The sequence below is a fragment of the Hydractinia symbiolongicarpus genome, chromosome 10 (genome assembly GCF_029227915.1).
Source record: "Hydractinia symbiolongicarpus strain clone_291-10 chromosome 10, HSymV2.1, whole genome shotgun sequence".
Lineage (NCBI taxonomy): Eukaryota > Metazoa > Cnidaria > Hydrozoa > Anthoathecata > Hydractiniidae > Hydractinia > Hydractinia symbiolongicarpus.
This window is the reverse complement of record NC_079884.1, coordinates 12,294,571-12,314,321: the sequence shown is the minus strand read 5'-3', so window position 1 is coordinate 12,314,321 and position 19,751 is coordinate 12,294,571. Positions and strand designations below refer to the sequence as shown.

The 19,751-nt window shown below is 30.2% G+C and overlaps 1 protein-coding gene across 2 annotated transcripts in view; it reads right to left on the bottom strand.

Annotated features, from left to right (window-relative positions):
- The window catches only part of LOC130662301 (myomegalin-like), a 33,415-nt gene extending 14,412 nt beyond the window's left edge, over positions 1 to 19,003 (bottom strand). For both annotated transcript variants that reach the window (XM_057461128.1, XM_057461129.1), the window contains exons 1-29: positions 18,828 to 19,003; positions 12,195 to 12,307; positions 11,541 to 11,641; positions 11,112 to 11,222; positions 10,957 to 11,033; positions 10,746 to 10,794; positions 10,598 to 10,672; positions 10,464 to 10,508; positions 10,312 to 10,362; positions 10,197 to 10,231; positions 9,675 to 9,726; positions 9,550 to 9,597; positions 9,003 to 9,050; positions 8,646 to 8,708; positions 8,477 to 8,572; positions 8,273 to 8,314; positions 6,739 to 6,813; positions 6,261 to 6,296; positions 5,901 to 5,963; positions 5,064 to 5,156; positions 4,346 to 4,387; positions 3,850 to 3,999; positions 3,637 to 3,732; positions 3,236 to 3,271; positions 3,084 to 3,146; positions 2,441 to 2,578; positions 2,247 to 2,330; positions 1,264 to 1,359; positions 1,115 to 1,162 (exon numbers count right to left, since the gene is read on the bottom strand). In XM_057461128.1, coding sequence (XP_057317111.1) covers positions 1,115 to 1,162; positions 1,264 to 1,359; positions 2,247 to 2,330; positions 2,441 to 2,578; positions 3,084 to 3,146; positions 3,236 to 3,271; positions 3,637 to 3,732; positions 3,850 to 3,999; positions 4,346 to 4,387; positions 5,064 to 5,156; positions 5,901 to 5,963; positions 6,261 to 6,296; positions 6,739 to 6,813; positions 8,273 to 8,314; positions 8,477 to 8,572; positions 8,646 to 8,708; positions 9,003 to 9,050; positions 9,550 to 9,597; positions 9,675 to 9,726; positions 10,197 to 10,231; positions 10,312 to 10,362; positions 10,464 to 10,508; positions 10,598 to 10,672; positions 10,746 to 10,794; positions 10,957 to 11,033; positions 11,112 to 11,222; positions 11,541 to 11,641; positions 12,195 to 12,307; positions 18,828 to 18,880 — 2,079 coding nt within the window. In that variant the 5' untranslated portion in view covers positions 18,881 to 19,003. The remainder of the gene's footprint in view (positions 1 to 1,114; positions 1,163 to 1,263; positions 1,360 to 2,246; positions 2,331 to 2,440; positions 2,579 to 3,083; positions 3,147 to 3,235; positions 3,272 to 3,636; positions 3,733 to 3,849; positions 4,000 to 4,345; positions 4,388 to 5,063; positions 5,157 to 5,900; positions 5,964 to 6,260; positions 6,297 to 6,738; positions 6,814 to 8,272; positions 8,315 to 8,476; positions 8,573 to 8,645; positions 8,709 to 9,002; positions 9,051 to 9,549; positions 9,598 to 9,674; positions 9,727 to 10,196; positions 10,232 to 10,311; positions 10,363 to 10,463; positions 10,509 to 10,597; positions 10,673 to 10,745; positions 10,795 to 10,956; positions 11,034 to 11,111; positions 11,223 to 11,540; positions 11,642 to 12,194; positions 12,308 to 18,827) is intronic.
- Positions 19,004 to 19,751: the final 748 nt, after the last annotated feature.

Here is a 19,751-nt window from a genome sequence, read left to right as displayed (position 1 = left end):
TGAAAATTAAGTTCCGCAATTATTAGGTATACTTTTTTCGCAGTTACAACTGAAAGTAGTTTCTAGCTAAGCATATACCATCTTATCATTAGCGCAAGAAATGTCTCCAACGTGATTGTCTAAGAGAAGAGACCTAAATATAATATCTCTGTGCAAAATTTTCAGGTGATGAGAGAAAAAACCAACAAATGTTTAATAATGTTTAAATTTTGAAAACAAAGTTCTTGTATAAACAAAGATTTTTTTCTGATTTTTGTCTCTGTGACATGCATTACTAATAACCTACACTAAGTTTGGTTATGTAATAGTCACAGTAAATCAACTTTGAACTTTTGTTTCCTTTGTCTTACTTACTTTTACTTGATTGTTGTCTTTTTTATCAAAAAAGTTATTTTATTCCCACCTTTGATTGAAATTTACAACAAACTTTTCGAAAAAGAAGATTACGATTTATTTCATATTTTTTGTTTCATTTCAAAATCATGTTTGGAGATTTTTGCACTAAGGATAAACCAGTTATCGCCTTGTACAATATGTCGTATATTTTTCTTGGTATGATATTTTTGTTTTTGTTTTCGTAAAACGTAAAAGATTGATATCTTTATTATAGTGTTCTCATACATTGCTCATGCCATAGGGAAAAAGGTCTTTCTATAGCTCTTTGGACTAATTGATCAACAAGAATCAGGTCCCAAGATATTGTGAAATTCTCTGAAAAGTTTTGTTAACTTTTAATGTTATTAACTATCAGACCAAAGACTTTCTATAATATTTTCAGTTTTTAAGTAAATAAAGCAATTAAGAAATGATCAATTTTTTGGTTTAAATGTCAGCATTAGAATGAAAAAAGATCAAAATTAGATTCTAGCAAAATATCTACGAACTTCAAGGCTTTAAAAGAAACATAGTATGTCATATAATGATGGTACTGCCAAATACAGCCTCATTGTTAGTTTAACCACTCAGTAAGAAACCCACTAAGAAAAAGAAATCATACTGATCCTCCAGCTTTAAGGAATTATGAGTAATGATTAGGGCAAGTGACTCCCTCCAAGCTGGTATAATTTCTTATTATTATATTTAATATGGCTGGTATGGTTAAAGTACAAGTTACCTGGCTATCCGATTGCTTCAATGTGTCAGTCAGGTATGATGTTAAATTCTAAAAGGCATTTATTACGTAAGGTTAGTCATCAACTTTATCTTTCCATTGTTATATGCGGAAGAAAATATCAATGCAGCATGACGCATAAAATCACGTACTTCTATTTCTTGACCTTTCATGTTTAAAAGGGAACTTAATCTTGAGATAGCTGAATCTTTTTCCTGTAAAGTTTCACACGAACGAGATTCTAGTTCCTATAAAAGCAAATTTACATTTATAGAAAAAAAACTCAATTTGATACTTACCATCAAAAGTTGTTAACTCTGACCTACACTGTTTTCTTTCCTGTATCATGATTCAACAAAAATAGGGCTGTCAAGCAATAAAGAAAATAATTAAGGTTAAATTTGAGTAGGTTTGTTTATCAAGTTTAATAATATAACTTTTTTAGAAAGATCAATGATCATTGTAAGATCGTTACTTTCAGAATCCTGGTGATCATGACTTGAAGTCTAACATTTCATTCCTGTCTCAAGATGCACATGAAATTTCATGCTAGCATAAAAAAACAGATCTTTGCATAATCCCTAAGGATACACCACAGTTTCTTATTTTATGAATGGTATTGTGCTGTAGCATCATTAAAACATCATTTTGGATTTTCATGAAAGTTCATGTTGGCGTTAATTTCATATTGGTAGCCATACTCTCACTTTATGCGGGCATAACATTTCATTGTAACACAAGTGTCATGTCGTTTATGTATAACCATACTGTGAGATTCAAAGCAGGCTAATATAATTCAACGATTTAATGTATAAGGGGATGATATGTCCCAGGAATTTTTCAGGGCATAAAAATTCCAGGTTATTTTCAGAAGGATAGCCATCCTTAAACCCAAACAATAACCTAAACAACAATCATTTTTTACAACACTATTCTTTATATATCAGATTGGAAATTTAATATTGCAAATCAATGTTATTAATTATAGCCACATTGTGAATACTCATGTGGAAAAACATTTTTAGCTGACAATATTTTAAAGGGACATCTGCTTAAAATCTATATCTAGCTAAATAACCTTGGTGTTTATTAATTCTGCCTAAAAAGCTGCAGCACCATAGTAGAATAATTTTACCCTTTCATGTTTTGAACTTTTCTCAAGGAGATCTTTCAAATTTTCAATTAATTGTTTTGCATCACCTTCTGAGGTTTGCACAATCTAAAAGACAATATTTCCTTAGTTTTAATTATAATCAACAAGTTCAACAATTTATTAGCACCTTAGGGATGATACCATAAATAAGAAATTATTGCTCTTTAAGGACATACTTTTAACTGTTCTTGTAATGCTGCACATTTCACTTCGATTTGCTCCAATGCATTCTCTTTTTCTCGCACATCACGTCTCAGCTTGGATATATCATCATCTTTTGCTTGAATAGCAGCGTAATGATCTTCCACAGTTTTCTAAATATTAACAGGGATTCCATTCAATATTAACTCTTTATTTTCCTCTCATTACTGACTGACATTCTCTCACTACAAAATGCAAATCTTAATAACAAACATAATGAGAGAACAGATTGGTCAAAACTTGATGCTAAAAGTCTTAAATATCTAAAATTAAACCCTTGTCACTATTTCACCACTATTTTAACCATCCAAAAACTTAAAATTTGTGACCCTTTCCTGACATTTTAGAAAAAGACCAAATTCCCCTGACATTTTGTCTATATTTTCAAAATTCCTTACATTCCTGCCAGTCTGGACACTCTAATTAAAGTTAACATAACATTAATTACTGATGAACTTTGATGCAAATTCCCAAAAATATGAAATATAAGAGTTATAAGTAGCCAAGTTTTTGTTAGTGACACAAGACATTCTGGAATTGTAAACATTATACTGGGAAAATCAATGTAAAATCCTAAAAATTAAGATTTCCTAATAATAAAACAATATAATCATTTACGTCAAAAAGTTTATCCTTTTCTCTTATCTTCTGTTGTAACTTCTCAATAAGGGGATTCTTCTCCTGTAAAACAAGAAAAAAAATTATACAGTATTTTTTTAAAGAATGTACAACAAAAGAAATAAAGACAAACAAGAAAGAAAACTTTGTACCTCAAAAACATCGTCATTGCTTAAATCAACTAGGTTCTAAAGTAAAAAGTTGCATACATCTCGCTACTTGCAGTACTATTTTGCGTGACAGACGGACAGACATATACGGGTATTATAATATAGATATTCCTAACCTGTGCAAGAATAAATGCAACAGGTTTTCAAACAGAAGCTTCTTTCCTTCTTTTAAATTTAGTATGCATTTCCTTAAAAAATCTATCCATTTTCTTGAATTTTGAGAGTAAAATAATACTTTATTTACATTTTTTAAAAATGAATGGTTAGAATATTCTAATAATATACAGGCTGAATTTGATCCAATACAAAAGTGAAAGTGAAACAGTTTTTGTAAAGAAACAAAAAAATCTGTCTCTTAAAAAAAGTTGAAATCTCTTCTGTACCTGGATCATGTTGTCTTTTTCGCTAATTGCACCAGCTAAATACTTGATGACTTTGTCTTTATGATTGACTTGCTTTTGAAGATTTTCTTGTAATTGCTGTTTGAACATAAAACAGAATAAATAAATAAATAAACAAAATATAGATGTAATAAAGAAAATTATTTATTAAACATTAATTTATTCTAAATCAAAAAAATTTATAAAAAAACATACATGACAAAGTTCTTGAAGGTCTGTGATTTTCTTTTGTTTCGAATTCTCTTTTTCTTCATTAGCCTCTTTGAGTTTCTTTAGTTGCTCTGTAAAAGCTTCTCTGCATTTTTCAAGTTCGGTTTCCGCTTTTAACTTACTATTTCCAAAGAACTACAAAATTGAGAAAAATGTTTTTAAAAAAATATGTCTGTTATATGTTTATACAAATTAGCAACTTCTCTTTTTACATAATAAAAACGTATATTTTTACAAAGATACAATGTAACATGATAGCTATCAGTGTAACAAGTATGTACCGTCTGTATGGGGGAAAAGAATGTGATGAACTAACAAAGAGACCTTTGTTTTATGCATTGATTTTTTTTTGAAACACAGACTGTGAAAAATCATCAGAAGCACTTAAAAAAACTATCATTCAATAAAGTAGCCCATCGTAGAGATGATGAGTTCCAAAACAGTCAAACTAAAATACTGATTAATTCTTATTTACACTTACTACTACATCTTTGTCTTTTTCGTCTAGAAGCAACTTTAACTTCTACAAAGAAAATATACAATTTACAATCAATTTAAGTTTGTATTCATTATTTACAATAAAATGACTTCTCCAGTAGACAAATATTTAGCAAACATGAAATAAATACAATTAAAATAAATAGAATGAAAATAGAAAAACAAATAATACCTGAGAAATTTAAACATGACAGATGAATTAGTTTTATTTAAACACATGCCATTAAAAAAGTAACATTTTTTTAAAATGTTTTGTCTTGTTTAAATAAACATACAAGTAATGGAATAATGAATGTGTATGCAAACACATGAATGAATAACATGAAAAAAATCAGTCAGACATCTATAACACTATTACAAGCTTTTTAAGAATAATCAAGAAAGGGAACTTCATCAGCGAGGTGGTCACCAAAATTATTTTTAAAGCATAGGTACTTACTTAAGAATATACGTGAAACCTTTAACGAGTCTTATGAAATTATCATTATCATGTTCAGTGAAGTTTTACTGTTTACATGTATGTTGGTAAACAAAAAATATGGTAGCAAAATTATTTAGCTTTAAAAACGCAAACGCTCTCATCTTGTTGGGCTTTGCATTACTTTTGATCATTTTTTTTCTCAACAACAAATCAATTATGACTGATATGTATTATACGGATAAATCATTATTATTAAAAAAGCAGCCAACAAGAAACAAACCTCCACATCATAACTCTGTTGTTTCAGCTGCACACTCAACTCTACAATTTGACCATCTTTATCTTTTAAGGAATCCAGTTCAAACTGCACTCTCTAAAATGGTGTATAAATTGGAGAAGTTTATTAAATGGTTACATTGTATTTAAAAAGCTGTTTAAAATTTTACTAAATAATTAATTATACTTGTCCTACAATATACAAATATAATTGCTCCATAGGCAAAAACTTATTAAAATATATTACTAATACAAAATAAACATGAATTATATAGTTTATTACTACTTCTTAAAACACCTAAGTGATCTAAAGTTTTGCAATAAGTTTGAAAATATAGGAACCTATCATTTAATCTAATTTACATCTTATTTTACTTCATAAAGTTAACAAGACATCATTGGGTAAAAAAATCACATATACGCTGCCTCTAAAATTTAACTTTACGTTAATTTTAATAAAATTTTTAAGCAAAACAAAACTGCACACGTACTTTACAATTATGATAACTTTAATTAAATTAATATTGCCTTGTAATAAATGGTTCATTCAATAATGCATATGTGAAATAAAATTAAAGTAGATTTTTAACGAAAAGTCACAAACTGTAAAAAAACAAATATTTATTATTATGTATAAAAAATAATTAAAAATTACTATACTATTGACTATTTAATAATTTCTATCAACCAAAAAAACATTTAAAAATTCAAATGTAAAATAAACTCTTTTTATGAGCAACACAAACAAGTTATTTTGTGAAGAACACCAACTTCCCTAACATCTTGCTGCTACTAAATAAATCAATGAAAATGCTCAGTAGCTATCGCCTGATTTTCTTACCTGTTGGTTGGCTTGCAAGTTATTTTGTTTAAGCTTTGTAAATGCTTGTTCTTTAGCTTCCAACTAAACAACAGAAAGAACGCTTGTTACACAGTTATAAACATTGCGAAAGAATAAGAAAGATATTATAATTAATGTTATAGAATTAAACAATAAAATGTAATTTAGTAAATCTATTAATTATATGTTTGTTTATTTAACAATGGGACATTTCTTTATACCAGTAACTATATGTGCAAGGTCAATCAGATTTTAAAAGTTGTTGTTAAATCCTTTTGATGTGACAGAACTGTCATTAGATATTTTTCTTTTGTATTACAAGCATCAGTAGAGGAAGTAAAAATTTATTGTTATACATACTTCTGCATTTTTTTCTGCCATGCATGTTTCAAGTTTCTATAAGGCAAGAATTAGATGTAAAACTAAACATTGGGTTAGAAGCCTTACCAGAAACATTTTGCATACTACCTTTTTGTGAGAAAAAAATGTGAGAAAAGTAGTAAGAAGTGCAAATGTTGTTTTATGCTTAATAAGCTCCATAATTTTTATTGCAATTTTTTTTAAATTTAAATAGAGAGTATAGAAAATTATCTAAAACAAAATTGTAAATGGTTGTAGGTTTGTATAAAGCATACCATTTTCTTTTTTTTGCAATTTTGTTGGCAAATGATGCAGAATTATTTAATATTTGTAATTTTGATATTGTACAATGTCAGTTAAAAAAAAATTCAAAGGATAACAATGAAGTTTTGTACCATTGTTAAACTCCTTGACATTTATTACAAAAAAAAAAGAAAAAAAAACGTTTTCTCATTTTCAACTCTTAATTCCAACTTACTTTTATTTGATCCTGTAATTTTCCAACAGATCTTTGCGTCTCCATTTCTTTATCATGCAAACTTGATCTTAAATTCTAAACACATTAAACGTTATTAGACACAATAACATTCTTAAAGCACAAGTCTTGATTGCGTTTTTTTTAATTAGTTTTGTGCATCTTAACAATTAAAAAAGCCACAAAGAAGAATCTATAATAGGGAAGTTCAGTAAGTAATAATATTACAACCACATTTTAAAAAACTTAATTCACTGATTAATCAAAATTAACCCCACAAATTTTTAGTAATACATTTAAGTGTAACTGATTTTTCTAGTTTTTTTTGGAATTGAAATAGATAAGTAGTGCCATTATACAAAAATTTAACTATATTATAAAAGAAGGAAAGGTAGGCATTTTGCCAAAACACACTAAGAAAGTAAAGAAGAGTTTCTTTACTCTGGTCTTGCAATTAACAAATGGCTCACTATTATTCATTTAGGTACAAGAGATTTTAATTGACAAAATGCACGACTCTATTGAGCCTAAAAGTAATCCATTCAAATGGAATCACTTTTGCATCATGTTGATAGCAGACAACAAAAAGGTAGACCAGAAGAGAGAAGTGATTGAGTAGGTGCTAATATAAAGTCACCATATAGGCACCCTTCTTGTGCATGCGGATAGTTAATAAATGACTGGTATGTATGTTTGTTTGTAGGTAGATATTGTAAATGATAAAAAATTATTTCATACACGTTAAATAAAGAGAAAACTTTTATTGCTGCATGTGATGCAAAATTTCATTTTAAAATTATAAAAAAGACATCATTTATTCCTAATTAAATTGAATACAAAAGTTATATTTGTATTTTTTCAAGCACATTAAGTATTTTGGATAGGTTAGCTGATAGTAACAGAGTAGAGTAACAGGTAAGGAACACAACCTGGTCACTAGGACTTTATTACCTAATGATAGAAAATATTATATATTGCATTTTGTGTGTCCGTAGCACAGTGCAGTAAGAGATCGCTACTGTGATTTTGTGCAGGACAGATTAAACATGGTCACTGAAATAGGAATAAATATTATACACAAAGCACATGCAACTATATACACACAAACAACTGTGATAACAACAGCTTTAAAAATCTGAAGTAAACCTAAATTCTTTAGTTATCGGATTGTAACAACAAGAATCTACTTGAACTCTGGGTCTCAGGGGCATTATGATTCCTAGATGTGCAGATTTTAAGCCTAATCTGTATCTTGTTAAAGCATTAAAACCAGACTTAGTCATACTAAATTTCATATTTTATTTGTTTTTATGATTTTATATATATACTTGAGATTAATTTACAAGTTTTTATTTTTAAGAAAATCACCATAGAACCTTATGATAACATACTTTCATACAACATTAACAAGTGTGACTTGATACTCAGATAACCAGCATTTATGTGAGTACTACATAAACAGGTGGAATTGTGAGCAATTAATGACAATGCCTGATTACTCCTAGAACTTGGTGAAGCCTAAAAATTAGTACAGTACCTTGTTAGTTTTCTCTAAATTTGAAACTTGTTCCTTCAAAGTCTAGAAATGAAGTTTAGGAGTAACTGAGACGAGGACACCTTGTAAATTTAACACAGTTTGGCTTCCTCTTAAACGCAAGATTCGCAAAACAGCAAGTTTTGATATGTTTTTCTACATAGAAAATGATTATACTCCTTATAATCCTTTGATTAGATAACCTACCTCTGCCAAATGAGTCTTGTTTGCAAGATCTGCTTTTAAGTCGTGAACTGTGTTTTCTTTTTCCGTCAGTTCTTCACCTTGTCTTTCATAAAGTTTCTAGATAAAAAAAAAGAGATTAAAATAAAGTGCTATCACCACAAAGTGTATGCAGAACGAATATATTACCCACTTTGTAGTGTTGATTATTTCGTTCAGGACTTCCAGCAAGTCGTTCAACATCTTTTCGTAACATCTAATAAATAATAAGCAGAAAACAAAACATAATGATCAAATGAATTATTTGATTCTGAAATAGTTTGTTAATAAAAACAGTTTTCTTTTCTTTTGCTCTGCTGTGGGTTTGTGTTTACGTTACATTAATCTATGCTATAATACCCATATATGTCTGTCTGTCTGTCTGTCACGCTAAATGGTAACGCAAGTAACAAGACGCACACAATGCGGTATAAAAAGAACAGGCAAACATGTTGATTTCTCTACGGGTCACCAACTAGTTATTCTATATTTGTAGCAAAGGGTAACCTACCTCCAAGTTACTTTCTTTGTTTGCCACTGTCTTTTCTAAGTCTTGTATCTAAAAAAGTAAGTGTGTTATTAGCTTTTACAAAGACATTTGAACAGTTTACTTAGATTATATAAAAAGGCACACAAACCAAATTTTCTAAACACATAAACTGCCCATTTTTTTAAATAATTTTCTTTATCCTTCGATTTCCCACCCTCTCCTGCTTTTTAATTTTTAAAGTTTATTTAGAAACATAAAGCATGCAGTAAATATAAAAGTATCAAAAAACTTTCAAAAAACACTTTCGATAACAAATTAAAACCATATCTTTTTTACTCACAGCTGTCCAGTATCCATAATATCCAGATAAGATTTGAATGTAAGCACTACAATAACATTTCCTTTGATGTTTGGTTTTCAAAGATCTCTATGCTATTTATTTTCTCATTTTGTACAGTAGACTGGGTAAAGTTTTTTAATAAATCACAACAAAGTATCTTAATGAATAGAATCCTACTGGTTTAATTATTTGGTTAAGAAATTGTTGTTTTGCTCAGTAATCTATTACCTTTGAGTTTAAAATTTTTTCCTCCTCTTTGAATTTTTTCGTCAACATCTATGACAAAAATTGAATAGGTATTTATAAAAAAATACAGGCAACAACGTTAACAATCAGAAAAGAATAAAAATTACCTCCATATCACTGTCCTTCTTTTGCAGTAACTCATGTAGTTCTTTAAATTCTCTATAATGAAATCGACCACTGTCATGGAATGAGATTGTCAAATTTGGAAAAAAAAAATTTGTCAGACAAAATTTTCGTTGAACCTGGACTAGGCATCTGGGAAACATTCTGTCCCTTTATATTTGATTTTTGTTTATACTCTTTTCAGACACTTTTCTTTGTAAGGTGTTGGAAAAGCACATAAAACAAATCTAGAATCTAATTTTTAAGTGAGTATTCTAATATATAATTGATTAGAAATAATTTTTTGTTAGACAAGACTCTTAAACCTAACCCTTCAAAAATTACTTAACTTTTGTCTGCATTTTTTGTCTGTTAAAGGTAATAATCATATTACAGGTTCAAACTACAAACTTATAAACTCTTAAATGCAGAGGTACAGCTCTTTTTTAGTCATCAACTGTACCCATGTCGTATGGTAGGCAAACAAACATTACTCATTTCTTTGTTGTGTACAACATAAAACTTACTTGTCCCTAACCAACATATCATTCTCCATGGTATTCTAAAAGAACGAATCAACAAAACTTTTGCTTTCATATAAAAAAGGAAAGAAAATTAAAAAAAAATATTCATTATACTTACAATTTTGTCTTGTAATGGTCCATCAACTAGATCTTTGGGTTCAGCTTGTAGCTAAATAAATAAATAGAACAAATCCAGCTTTATCCTTTATATCAACAACTTTTACTACAACATCAAGTAAGGTCAGGCCTTTGATAATTATATACTTTTACCTTCTTGTTCAAAGTTTCAATTTCATTTTTCAAGTATGTTATTTCCTAAACAGAAACAATAAACTGTCAACAGATAATGATAAAAAAACTTGACAAAGATATAATTTGTTTAACATTTTATTCTGAATGCACACCTTGTTTCTTTTGTTTATTTTTTCTTCGTATTTTGCCTGTGTTTCATTAAATTCACCAGAATATTCATTCCGTAGCTGAAGATACATACAGTAGCACTATAGCAAATGAATCAATAGAAAACTGAAAGTTAAAAACAATGCAACAAACCTGCCTAATGTCATTTTCTTTTTCATATGACATTTGCTCCATTGCTAATCTAAAAATGCATACTCCACTGTAGCATGTTATTTATACACAGAAGCCAAGCATAAACATGACTTATCACATCATTTAAAGTGCAACTTGTTAGAGTGTCTGCCTATTCTGTTAAAACAAAACAATAACAAACAGCAACAAGTTGGCCGTAGAGTGGACTTACGATGCTTTGGATAGTAAATCACTTTTATCTCTTGTTTCTTGTTTTAATTCCTCAATCATAACTTTTAATTCAATGTTCTAAAAATTATCAAAGTTAAAAGATTTGCAACACCTTCCATTTTTTAACAAAATATATATTTCAAAAAATCACAGCACCTTTTTAATAATATCCTCTGTACTTGCATCAAATGTATCATGTAGCCTCTCCTCCATGTAGTAGATTCTCATTTTTAAACCAAAACATTCTTTTTTTAACTCACTGATGACCTACGTAAAGAAAAAATATGTAACACATCATTTGTAAAAATTATAAACATTTTTGACTTTGCAGCTTTGTCAGGAACTTTCGAAAGTTTTAGTTCTTTCTATATTAAATACATGAAAAGAAACAAATTAGTGGTGTAAGCCATGATTTAATGTAAAGCAAATTGTAAATATTAGCAAGCATTTTAAGCTCAAGTATTGCAGAATCCATAAATGCACACAATAAAGCAAAAATTAAAAAATGCAAAAAGATAATTAAATAATTTTCTTTTTCTGTAGAGAACATGCATATATAAAAAATCTTACACACAATAAACTTACATTGTCTTGTTCTCTCATTGTACCACCACGGCTTAAAGGTCTCTCAGGAGGTTGATCAGTAGTTGAATAACTTCTTCTTTTTTTCTCTTTTTTTGCCTCATCTAACAAAACATAAAAAAACAATAAAACAACCAAAAAACAATGTTTTCTGTTGCTATATATTTGTATTTGATAAATATTGTTTATGAAAGAATAAGTATGTGAATATTAGTTGCCTTTAAGTAATGAATATCTTTAACAATATGTTTTAAAGTAATTACACTTTTCTCACAAGCCATGTTGTGATAATATATACTACAACAACAAAATATATATTGAAGAATAAAAACATGTAAAAAGTGAGAACATGTGAGAATATGCGAAACGACATTTTAACAACGTGACATATGTCAAACAATGAAACTCTATTAAAAAGTCAGACATTTTTTATCTTAAATTTTCAGCAAAATGAGAACTACATGGCAACAAGGTAGAATGAGTACAAAACGTTTCCGTTGTCAAGTGATTTATGTCATGTTCGGGCACAAAATATTGTTCTATAATATAAATTTAGGCTCATAGAACAGCACTGCATAAACACATCTGTTTAGGCAGGAAAATAAAATTTACATTTTACAAAAATAACAGCAAACAAATTCATGTTAGTGTACTTACAATTAATTTCTTTGACAGACGGATTGTTGGTTTCTGACAAAGTTAAATCACTTTGCATGCTATCCTGTCTTTCCAGCTTCTTATTATGATGCAGAAATTGTGTGAAGTTGCTCCTGAAATGAAGCATATATATTACAGGTAAAAATATATGTTGGAATTTTTATACTGTTCTTTCCAAAGTATTAAGTGCATTTGTTTGAACAGACAGGACAGAAGTATAGGTTGTTTAACTTGTAAGTAGAGTAAACACTTGCACAGTATATTAAGGTACAGTACTGGAAAAAGGTTAACATATCGAGCGTGCAACATGAACAGACTCTCAATACACAATGTAGAGAACGAAGAGAAAGTTTTTTTTATTTCAAACACATTTCTGCTTTATCTTTTTTTATTTTATTTTAAATAAATGTATATTATAAAAAAATTTTTAACTTTCGTATTTATTAAAGTCATTCTAGCACATATTTTTTTCTATTGCTGCTTTTTGTTCTTAAATTTTTAAAATGCAATCTAACGAAGCTTTTCTATTGCCGTTCTTCATTCTTAAATTTTTCAAACGCGATCTAAAAAAGCATTTCTATCGCTGCATTTCGTTCTTACACTTTTAAAATGCAATTTAAAAAAAACTTTTCTATTGCCGTTTTTCGTTCTTAAATTTTTAAAATGCAATCTCAAAAAGGCTTTCTATCGCCGTTCTTTGTTTTAAATTTTTAAAACGCGATTCAAAAAAGAAAGATTACTGCTAGTTGTATACCCTAGATTGTTATGCATAAGTTGAAAAAATATAACACAAAGGAAGTATAATTATTATTAAACATCCCTGATCATTGTTGAATACACTCTTATTTTAAAATAGTTCTTTTGTAAGAAAGTGGTAATGGCCTCGATAGCTTCAAGAATGATAATGAGACAGATGCATCGCGAAGCCCTTTCGATACAATTTGAAAGTAAAAAAACGACTATCATGGATCAAGAATACCGTCGCGATATGCGATGTTAAACAACATTTTTTCCAGTACTGTAATTTTTAACAATAAAGCAGAGATTTTTAGAGCAAAAAGAAGGAATACCACTTGTTTTTAAGAAATACGAAAAACGTTTTCAGTTAGCACTTTCCAAATATCTAAAGGCTCGCTCAGAATATAAGCAATTAATCTTAGAGTACTACAATGGAAATGGAAGAAAGATTTGCCCTGTATTTTGTGTTTCATCTTATATACATCATTATGTTACTTATGGATCTGTTTGAGACATATTGTATACCAAAGTAAAAGATTGTTGTGTCTAAAAGATTGTGCTAGAAAGATATCCACCTACCCGACTTGTTTAAACATAGGTTTTTTTCTATTTTAAGCAGAAATCTGACAATGTTTTACACTACCCACCCTTTACATACTGTATTCGTGAAAATGATCTAAACCAAATATATTTGCAATCACAGCCTTAGTAGCTGTAGCTATCTACAAGACAAACTCTCTAAAAAAATTTCAATTCTAGGATTTTTTAGGACATTTTCTTTATTATTGCAGGACAAAATTGTTTGATTTTTCCAGATGATATCAGGACACATGCCCAATTTCCATTTTGTAATAAATAAAAAGTAACATAATTTTATAAAAAAAAATTCTTTACAATAATAATAAAAAAGAAATACTTATTTTTTCACAATTTAATTTACCCATCATAAGTAATAGAAAACTGTTTCAAATGATGGAATTGAAGCTCAAAGTAAGTATTAGTTGTTTATCACTCAGAGTTTTTGGTGGTTATAGACTTTGTGTTCTGCTGTATAGCTACGCTCTTTAGAGCTAGACTCGCTTACTTCGTTGTGAAACTGAAACTTCCTAAAATTTTGCAAAAGGGTTAAAAATTCCCAGTAAAAAGGGTGAGGTTGGGCAAAATAAGGGGTTGTTGTAAAAAGAGTACTAGACCTGGTTGTAAGGAAAAATAGTGCACTCCCAAATGGCGTAAACCGTAAATTCTTCTTAGATTACCTACTTTAAGTAATACAGATCATAATTTAGCCTTGAAATAGTCATGTTTTGTTTTGTTTTAGTTTGCAGCCAGTTTCTATTTCTTTCTATTCAAAGGGACATCCTGTTTATATTCATTAATATATATAAATTTATATCCTGTCTGTTGAGACCTATTAAAAACAAATCATTTGAAATTGACAATTGTGAAAAGATTCAATAAACTCAATAAACTAAGCTTGTGGCAATTTTCAAAATTGCAAGCGTTAGAAAATTAGAGAAGCTTTCATCTATGCATTAGAGATCTTGCTGAGATTCGAAAAATACCAGGTATATCTTTAGTCACATATATAGTAGCTATGATACAGAAAATGCATACAAATAGAATTAGCACAATTCTGATATCTTCGAATATAACTTTAAATAGGATGTTTGCTTTACATATTTGTTTCAGGATAAAGATAATATAGCTTGACCCCAAAATAATAGGTGAGTTACTCACGCAGGGATGGGTTTTTTTATTGCATAAACTTAAAGAGTTAAAATGTCATACATAAAAACTTTTTCTTTAGAATTTTTATCAAACTATGGTGCAGAGCCGGAAACAGTGATAAAAAAAATGTATAGGATTATGTGCATTTGACAAAAGTTCAAAAGATAGCTAAATATATGTCAGTGACATCATCAACAAGGTTACATAAGTTTTGGTCCCAGGTTAGAGAAGTTATGTCAATTATTTCCACCTGTTTCAAGTTACAAGGCCATAAGCTTGAAGGTGCAATACAATAGCTTTAATACTGTTAGTCAAAAAATCAACAAATTAAAAGTTTTTAAGTGTCATCAAATGAAAATGGACACACGGAACTGGTTTATTTTTGAAAATTTTCATTGCTCATTATTTTATATTAAGATAAAATTTTTTTTTTCTCTTTGAAAAAATCTTTAAAAATTAGTAATTAGGCATTGTCCATTTGACAAACAGTCACAGAGATATTGGAAAAAAAGGTTTTTTGACAACCCATCTGGCTTCACTAATTTGCTATTGACATCAGTCTAATGCTTTCACGTTGTGCCATGACGTAAAAAAAGTTAACAAATATATCAGGCCTTGCCATGAAAGTGTGCAATCGCACGCGCAAGTGCCTACGAAAGGTCTGAGACGTGTGATTGAGCATACGCACAAAATCGTATAAAATTAAAAGTGATTTCTTTATATACCTTGCATTTTTACTTCTTAATCTTAGTTTTAACCGCACCATGAAAAGATAATTTATATACAAGAAATTAATTTAGAACAGGGTACAGTACCGCTTAAATGTAACTTTACATGTACATGAGTTTTACGACGTCGTGTAACGACCTCATGTCTACATAAAGAACCTTCGCATATCTTTTGTTTGCATATGAACTTAATTGCTTTCTATTGTTATCGTTGTGCCCGAGTCATAACAATAAGATTTGATGAATCCTTTTGTTTTAACATGTAACATGCATGCTATTGTTTAAAAGTTTTAACGATTAGGAAAGCTATTAAAAGATATATATATTTTTGAAAAATAAATGAACACGCTTAAAGCGTTAAAGATTTTGAGTTAAAAGAAAAATCATGTTTATGCAAAGAATGTAAAATCAAAGCGATCATAGTAAAACTTTTTATAATAGCTTTGTATCTTGCGCATTGCTACCTGCTTTCTATTTCTATTTTGTAAACACTGTTTCGATACTCATGTGCCTTGATTTTTGTGGATGCGGCTAAAAATAGTAGTTTCAAATACTAGTTTCGGTCAATCAAGTTAAACTTACTTGATGAAGATTAAAATAAATAAATTAATTTGCTATTTTCGTGAATCTCAAGTTCTATTAATTTTTTTACCGTTGCATTTTGTTGCATCGCCATAGATCGTTTAAAAATGTTGAAAACAACATCATAGAAAGCGAAAATATCACTGTAGATTGTTTAAAAATCATGAAAACGGGATATCAGAAAGCGAAAAGATCGCCGTAGATCAGTTAAAAATCATGAAAACAGGATCATAGAAAAAAAAGAAAAGATCACCGTAGATTGTTTAAAAATCATGAAAACAGGATCCTAGGAATGATTGTTTCAATTTGAATGTATCTGCTCAGTATTATATATAAACATGGTTCGCTTTGATCAAAAAGTTAATGAATTGTCTGGAACCGAATTCTTAAAGTTTAATTTACAGATGGCGCCATTCATTTTGCGGTAGAAAAGTGGGGGCGTTTTAAATCGTGAACCCCAAACACGATGGTCAAGTAGACACTGGTATAGTGAATCTCTTAATCTTAACTTCTTTTTCTACATGTCTGAAATAGTATGCATGACTATACCGTCATTTTTATATTTACTGTTTATTTTTCAGGTAATCACAAGCAAATAGACAAAAATATGCTTTGTTTTCAAATTAAAAAAATCATTATCCACATTCGTTTTTAGAGGCATAAAGAACAAATCCATTAAATTTGGACCTGTTACGGTTTCAAATTGTTTTGTCAAATAAAGAAATTATCTACAATTAAATCCATGATAAAATATCTATTCCGCCTTTAAGTGCAGTTTTGCAGACTTGCTTCATCCGTGCTCCGTCTGCGTTCACCTCCACATTAGTTAAGAACCGCATGGCTGGATTTCTTGGTAAGACCTGGTTACCAACAACGAAGGGGCCAGGCAAAAGAGATTTATGTCTACGTAGTTCTAACTTCGTAGACATAACTAAGTCAGGAGTCAGTGAATTAGCTAGGATGGTCAGGTTGGCTATGAATAGGCTTGCTAATGGATTAAAAGGACCAGGACTATTCAATAATTTCGGAGATCTAAGTGTCCGGCCAAGACGTAAATCTACCCAAAAACTATTTTGAGGGCTGCAATCACAAGCTACAAAATGGATTTTATAGGTTGATTTTGAAAACTCAATATTTATTTTTCAGGTGTGCGATTAATCACACGCCTAAAATGATTTAGGTGTGTGCCAAGGCATGCACGTGCGATTGCACACCTCTCCTGAAAAAGACTGTACAGTCAGTCAAATTTTTTGTTTGTCCAATTCATAGAGAAAAATTCTAAGAAAAATAATCATGCGGAACCTGGAAAGAGTACCCGCTTTAAGAAGGTGTCTGCTTTAGAGAAGTTTTATTATAAGGGTTTATTAGGAAGTTATCTGGTACAAATTACTTTTTCCAGTTTAAGGTGTCTACTGTAAGGAGGTTACACTGTTCTACTAGAATGGAATGGGGGTGTTTTAAAGCTTAAAAGCAGGTGGTTGAAACACAAATTTGACTTTTCATTATATTCATTGCAATTAACTGCTTGAAAGTATCCAATGACAATATCACTTCTGGGATAACAATACAATTAATCTGAACTTTTTACATGACTTACATAAAATGTTATTGGAACGTTAAACAGTGCTAGTGTCCCCCAAAAAATCATGAATCTTATTGGCTAAAAGTCAATTCATGTGGTTTTCATGTATACCCTTTTAACATCTCAAGGGTCTCAATCTCATGAAGCAGTTAATTGAAATGAATTGTGGCACTGTATAGCTCTCGTACTCTGTGCGGGAGACCGGGGTTCAATTCCTCTTAACAGCGATTCAACATGGGCGAGTGAATGCTACCATAGCCCCGGGTTAGCTTCATGATGCTTGTAGCTTCATGATGCTTCCTGACATTACAGCAAAGCCTTACATTGGTCAGCGAAGCCAGCTCTTTTAGTAATAATATAAAATCTGCAACGATGCAGATAGATATGCACATTCAAATACAGCAGATATGTACATTTTTTAAAAACGATAATTTCCATGCATTGTATAAAAGATGCAATCCAGATACGGGGGTGGGTGGGGCATATGTGCATTGCAGTTTTTTTCTAAATATAATTGTTTCTGTCTGTGCATATCCTATCTAAAGTTTAGCTAATCACAATAGATGAAATTCATTGTTTATATTTTCAGTGGTAAGCTTTTTCAGCTTTAGCATTTGCGTGACAGGAAAAAAGATTGGGGTGCTAGGTGAAGAAATGCAATTATCAGTCCATTTTGTCACACAGGCATTCTTAGGACTTTAAATGAATTCATATAAATCAGAAGGCATCAATCTCCACTCCATATAATAGTTTATAACCTCAACAATGAAAAGACCTCTCTTCACCAAATGCTAGATTCTTTTTTCCTGTTGCTCAAATGCCAGAGATAAAGAGCTTACCTCTGAAAAGTAAACACATAACGTCATGCTGGAATCTATTGACATCAAGTTTTGCCTTTTAGCTAACTAAAAGTCAACATATTGAAGAAGAACTACTTTGTTCATCACTAACATACTGCCAAGCAGTGAGCGGGATTCGATCTGTGGTCCCCAGAACTGGGAGCTGCAGATGTATACAGACCACCCGGGGAAACTATCTGAGTTCATCACTAACATATTGCCACACGTAGTGCAGTGGGTTCGTCTGCTTGGCAGTATGTTAGTGATGAACAAAGTAGTTCTTCTTTAATATGACTTACACGCATTATACTCGCCTGTCATGATCAGAGGTCTGATCGGGGTGAAGCATTCTCTGTTGAGAATGAAATACGGATGTGCTATGATAAATATCCACCTATATGTAAAAGTCAACAGCCTAGCAAAATATTTAACTTACGTCTGGTCAAAATCAATTGGGAGAGTCTGGTCATCCTCAGTAATGGAATCCATGTGTAAAGTTATTTGTACTAGTAATTTAAATAGTGAGAGTTCGTAAAGTAGTTTCTTTCATCCTGGCCTGGCTCTCAGCCATCAATTTTCAAGTACCAAAATCAATAACATTGCGTGGGATTCTGGGTGCCAGCATTTCTTTGAAAAAATGCGCCGCATCAAAAACAAAGAAGACATTTTTCTATTTGAATGTCTTGAATGGGGAATGACAAGATATGGGCCAGGTGTAAAAAATTTTTAATAAAATTTTCTGACAGAAATAAAAAGGAACAAAATTAACAAAATAGAATTATAGTAAATCATGAAAAGCGTCGCTTATTTTTGAAAAATTCCTTTGTCACCTAGATGTTTTATCATACGGCTCTTGTTACAAATATAACGCGCGTGCATTAAGAAGAACTTGTCACATAAAAAATATGCATCAGGGCGTGTTCTAGTCACACCTTTTTCCGATTTAGAAGGAAAATTATTAAAAATCTCTCTTATCGGACAGCCCCTTTTCTTATAATATATATTTTTTTATCAGTAAGATTGCATGGAAAGCTCAAAACCCCCACCCCTCCCTTATCTACTGACATTTCCACCTCTTTATGTTGAACCACGATATTTGCAAGTAAACATAAAGATTGGCAAAAATTGAATTCCACTTTCAGGTTGTTTTTTAGCTTTTGCGGATTTCCACAAACCGAATTGGATGAATAATTCGCGCGCGAAATGTATCTGAGGATGCACATCGTTGATACTGATTTTGCTTATAAAAATTAGCGGAGAAATATTTCGTTGTAAACATTTTAACTAAACGGGACGCATTCAACAGTGTTTATATTTGTGGAAAAACTCAACGTGAACACCGATGATTGCGTTCCGGTTT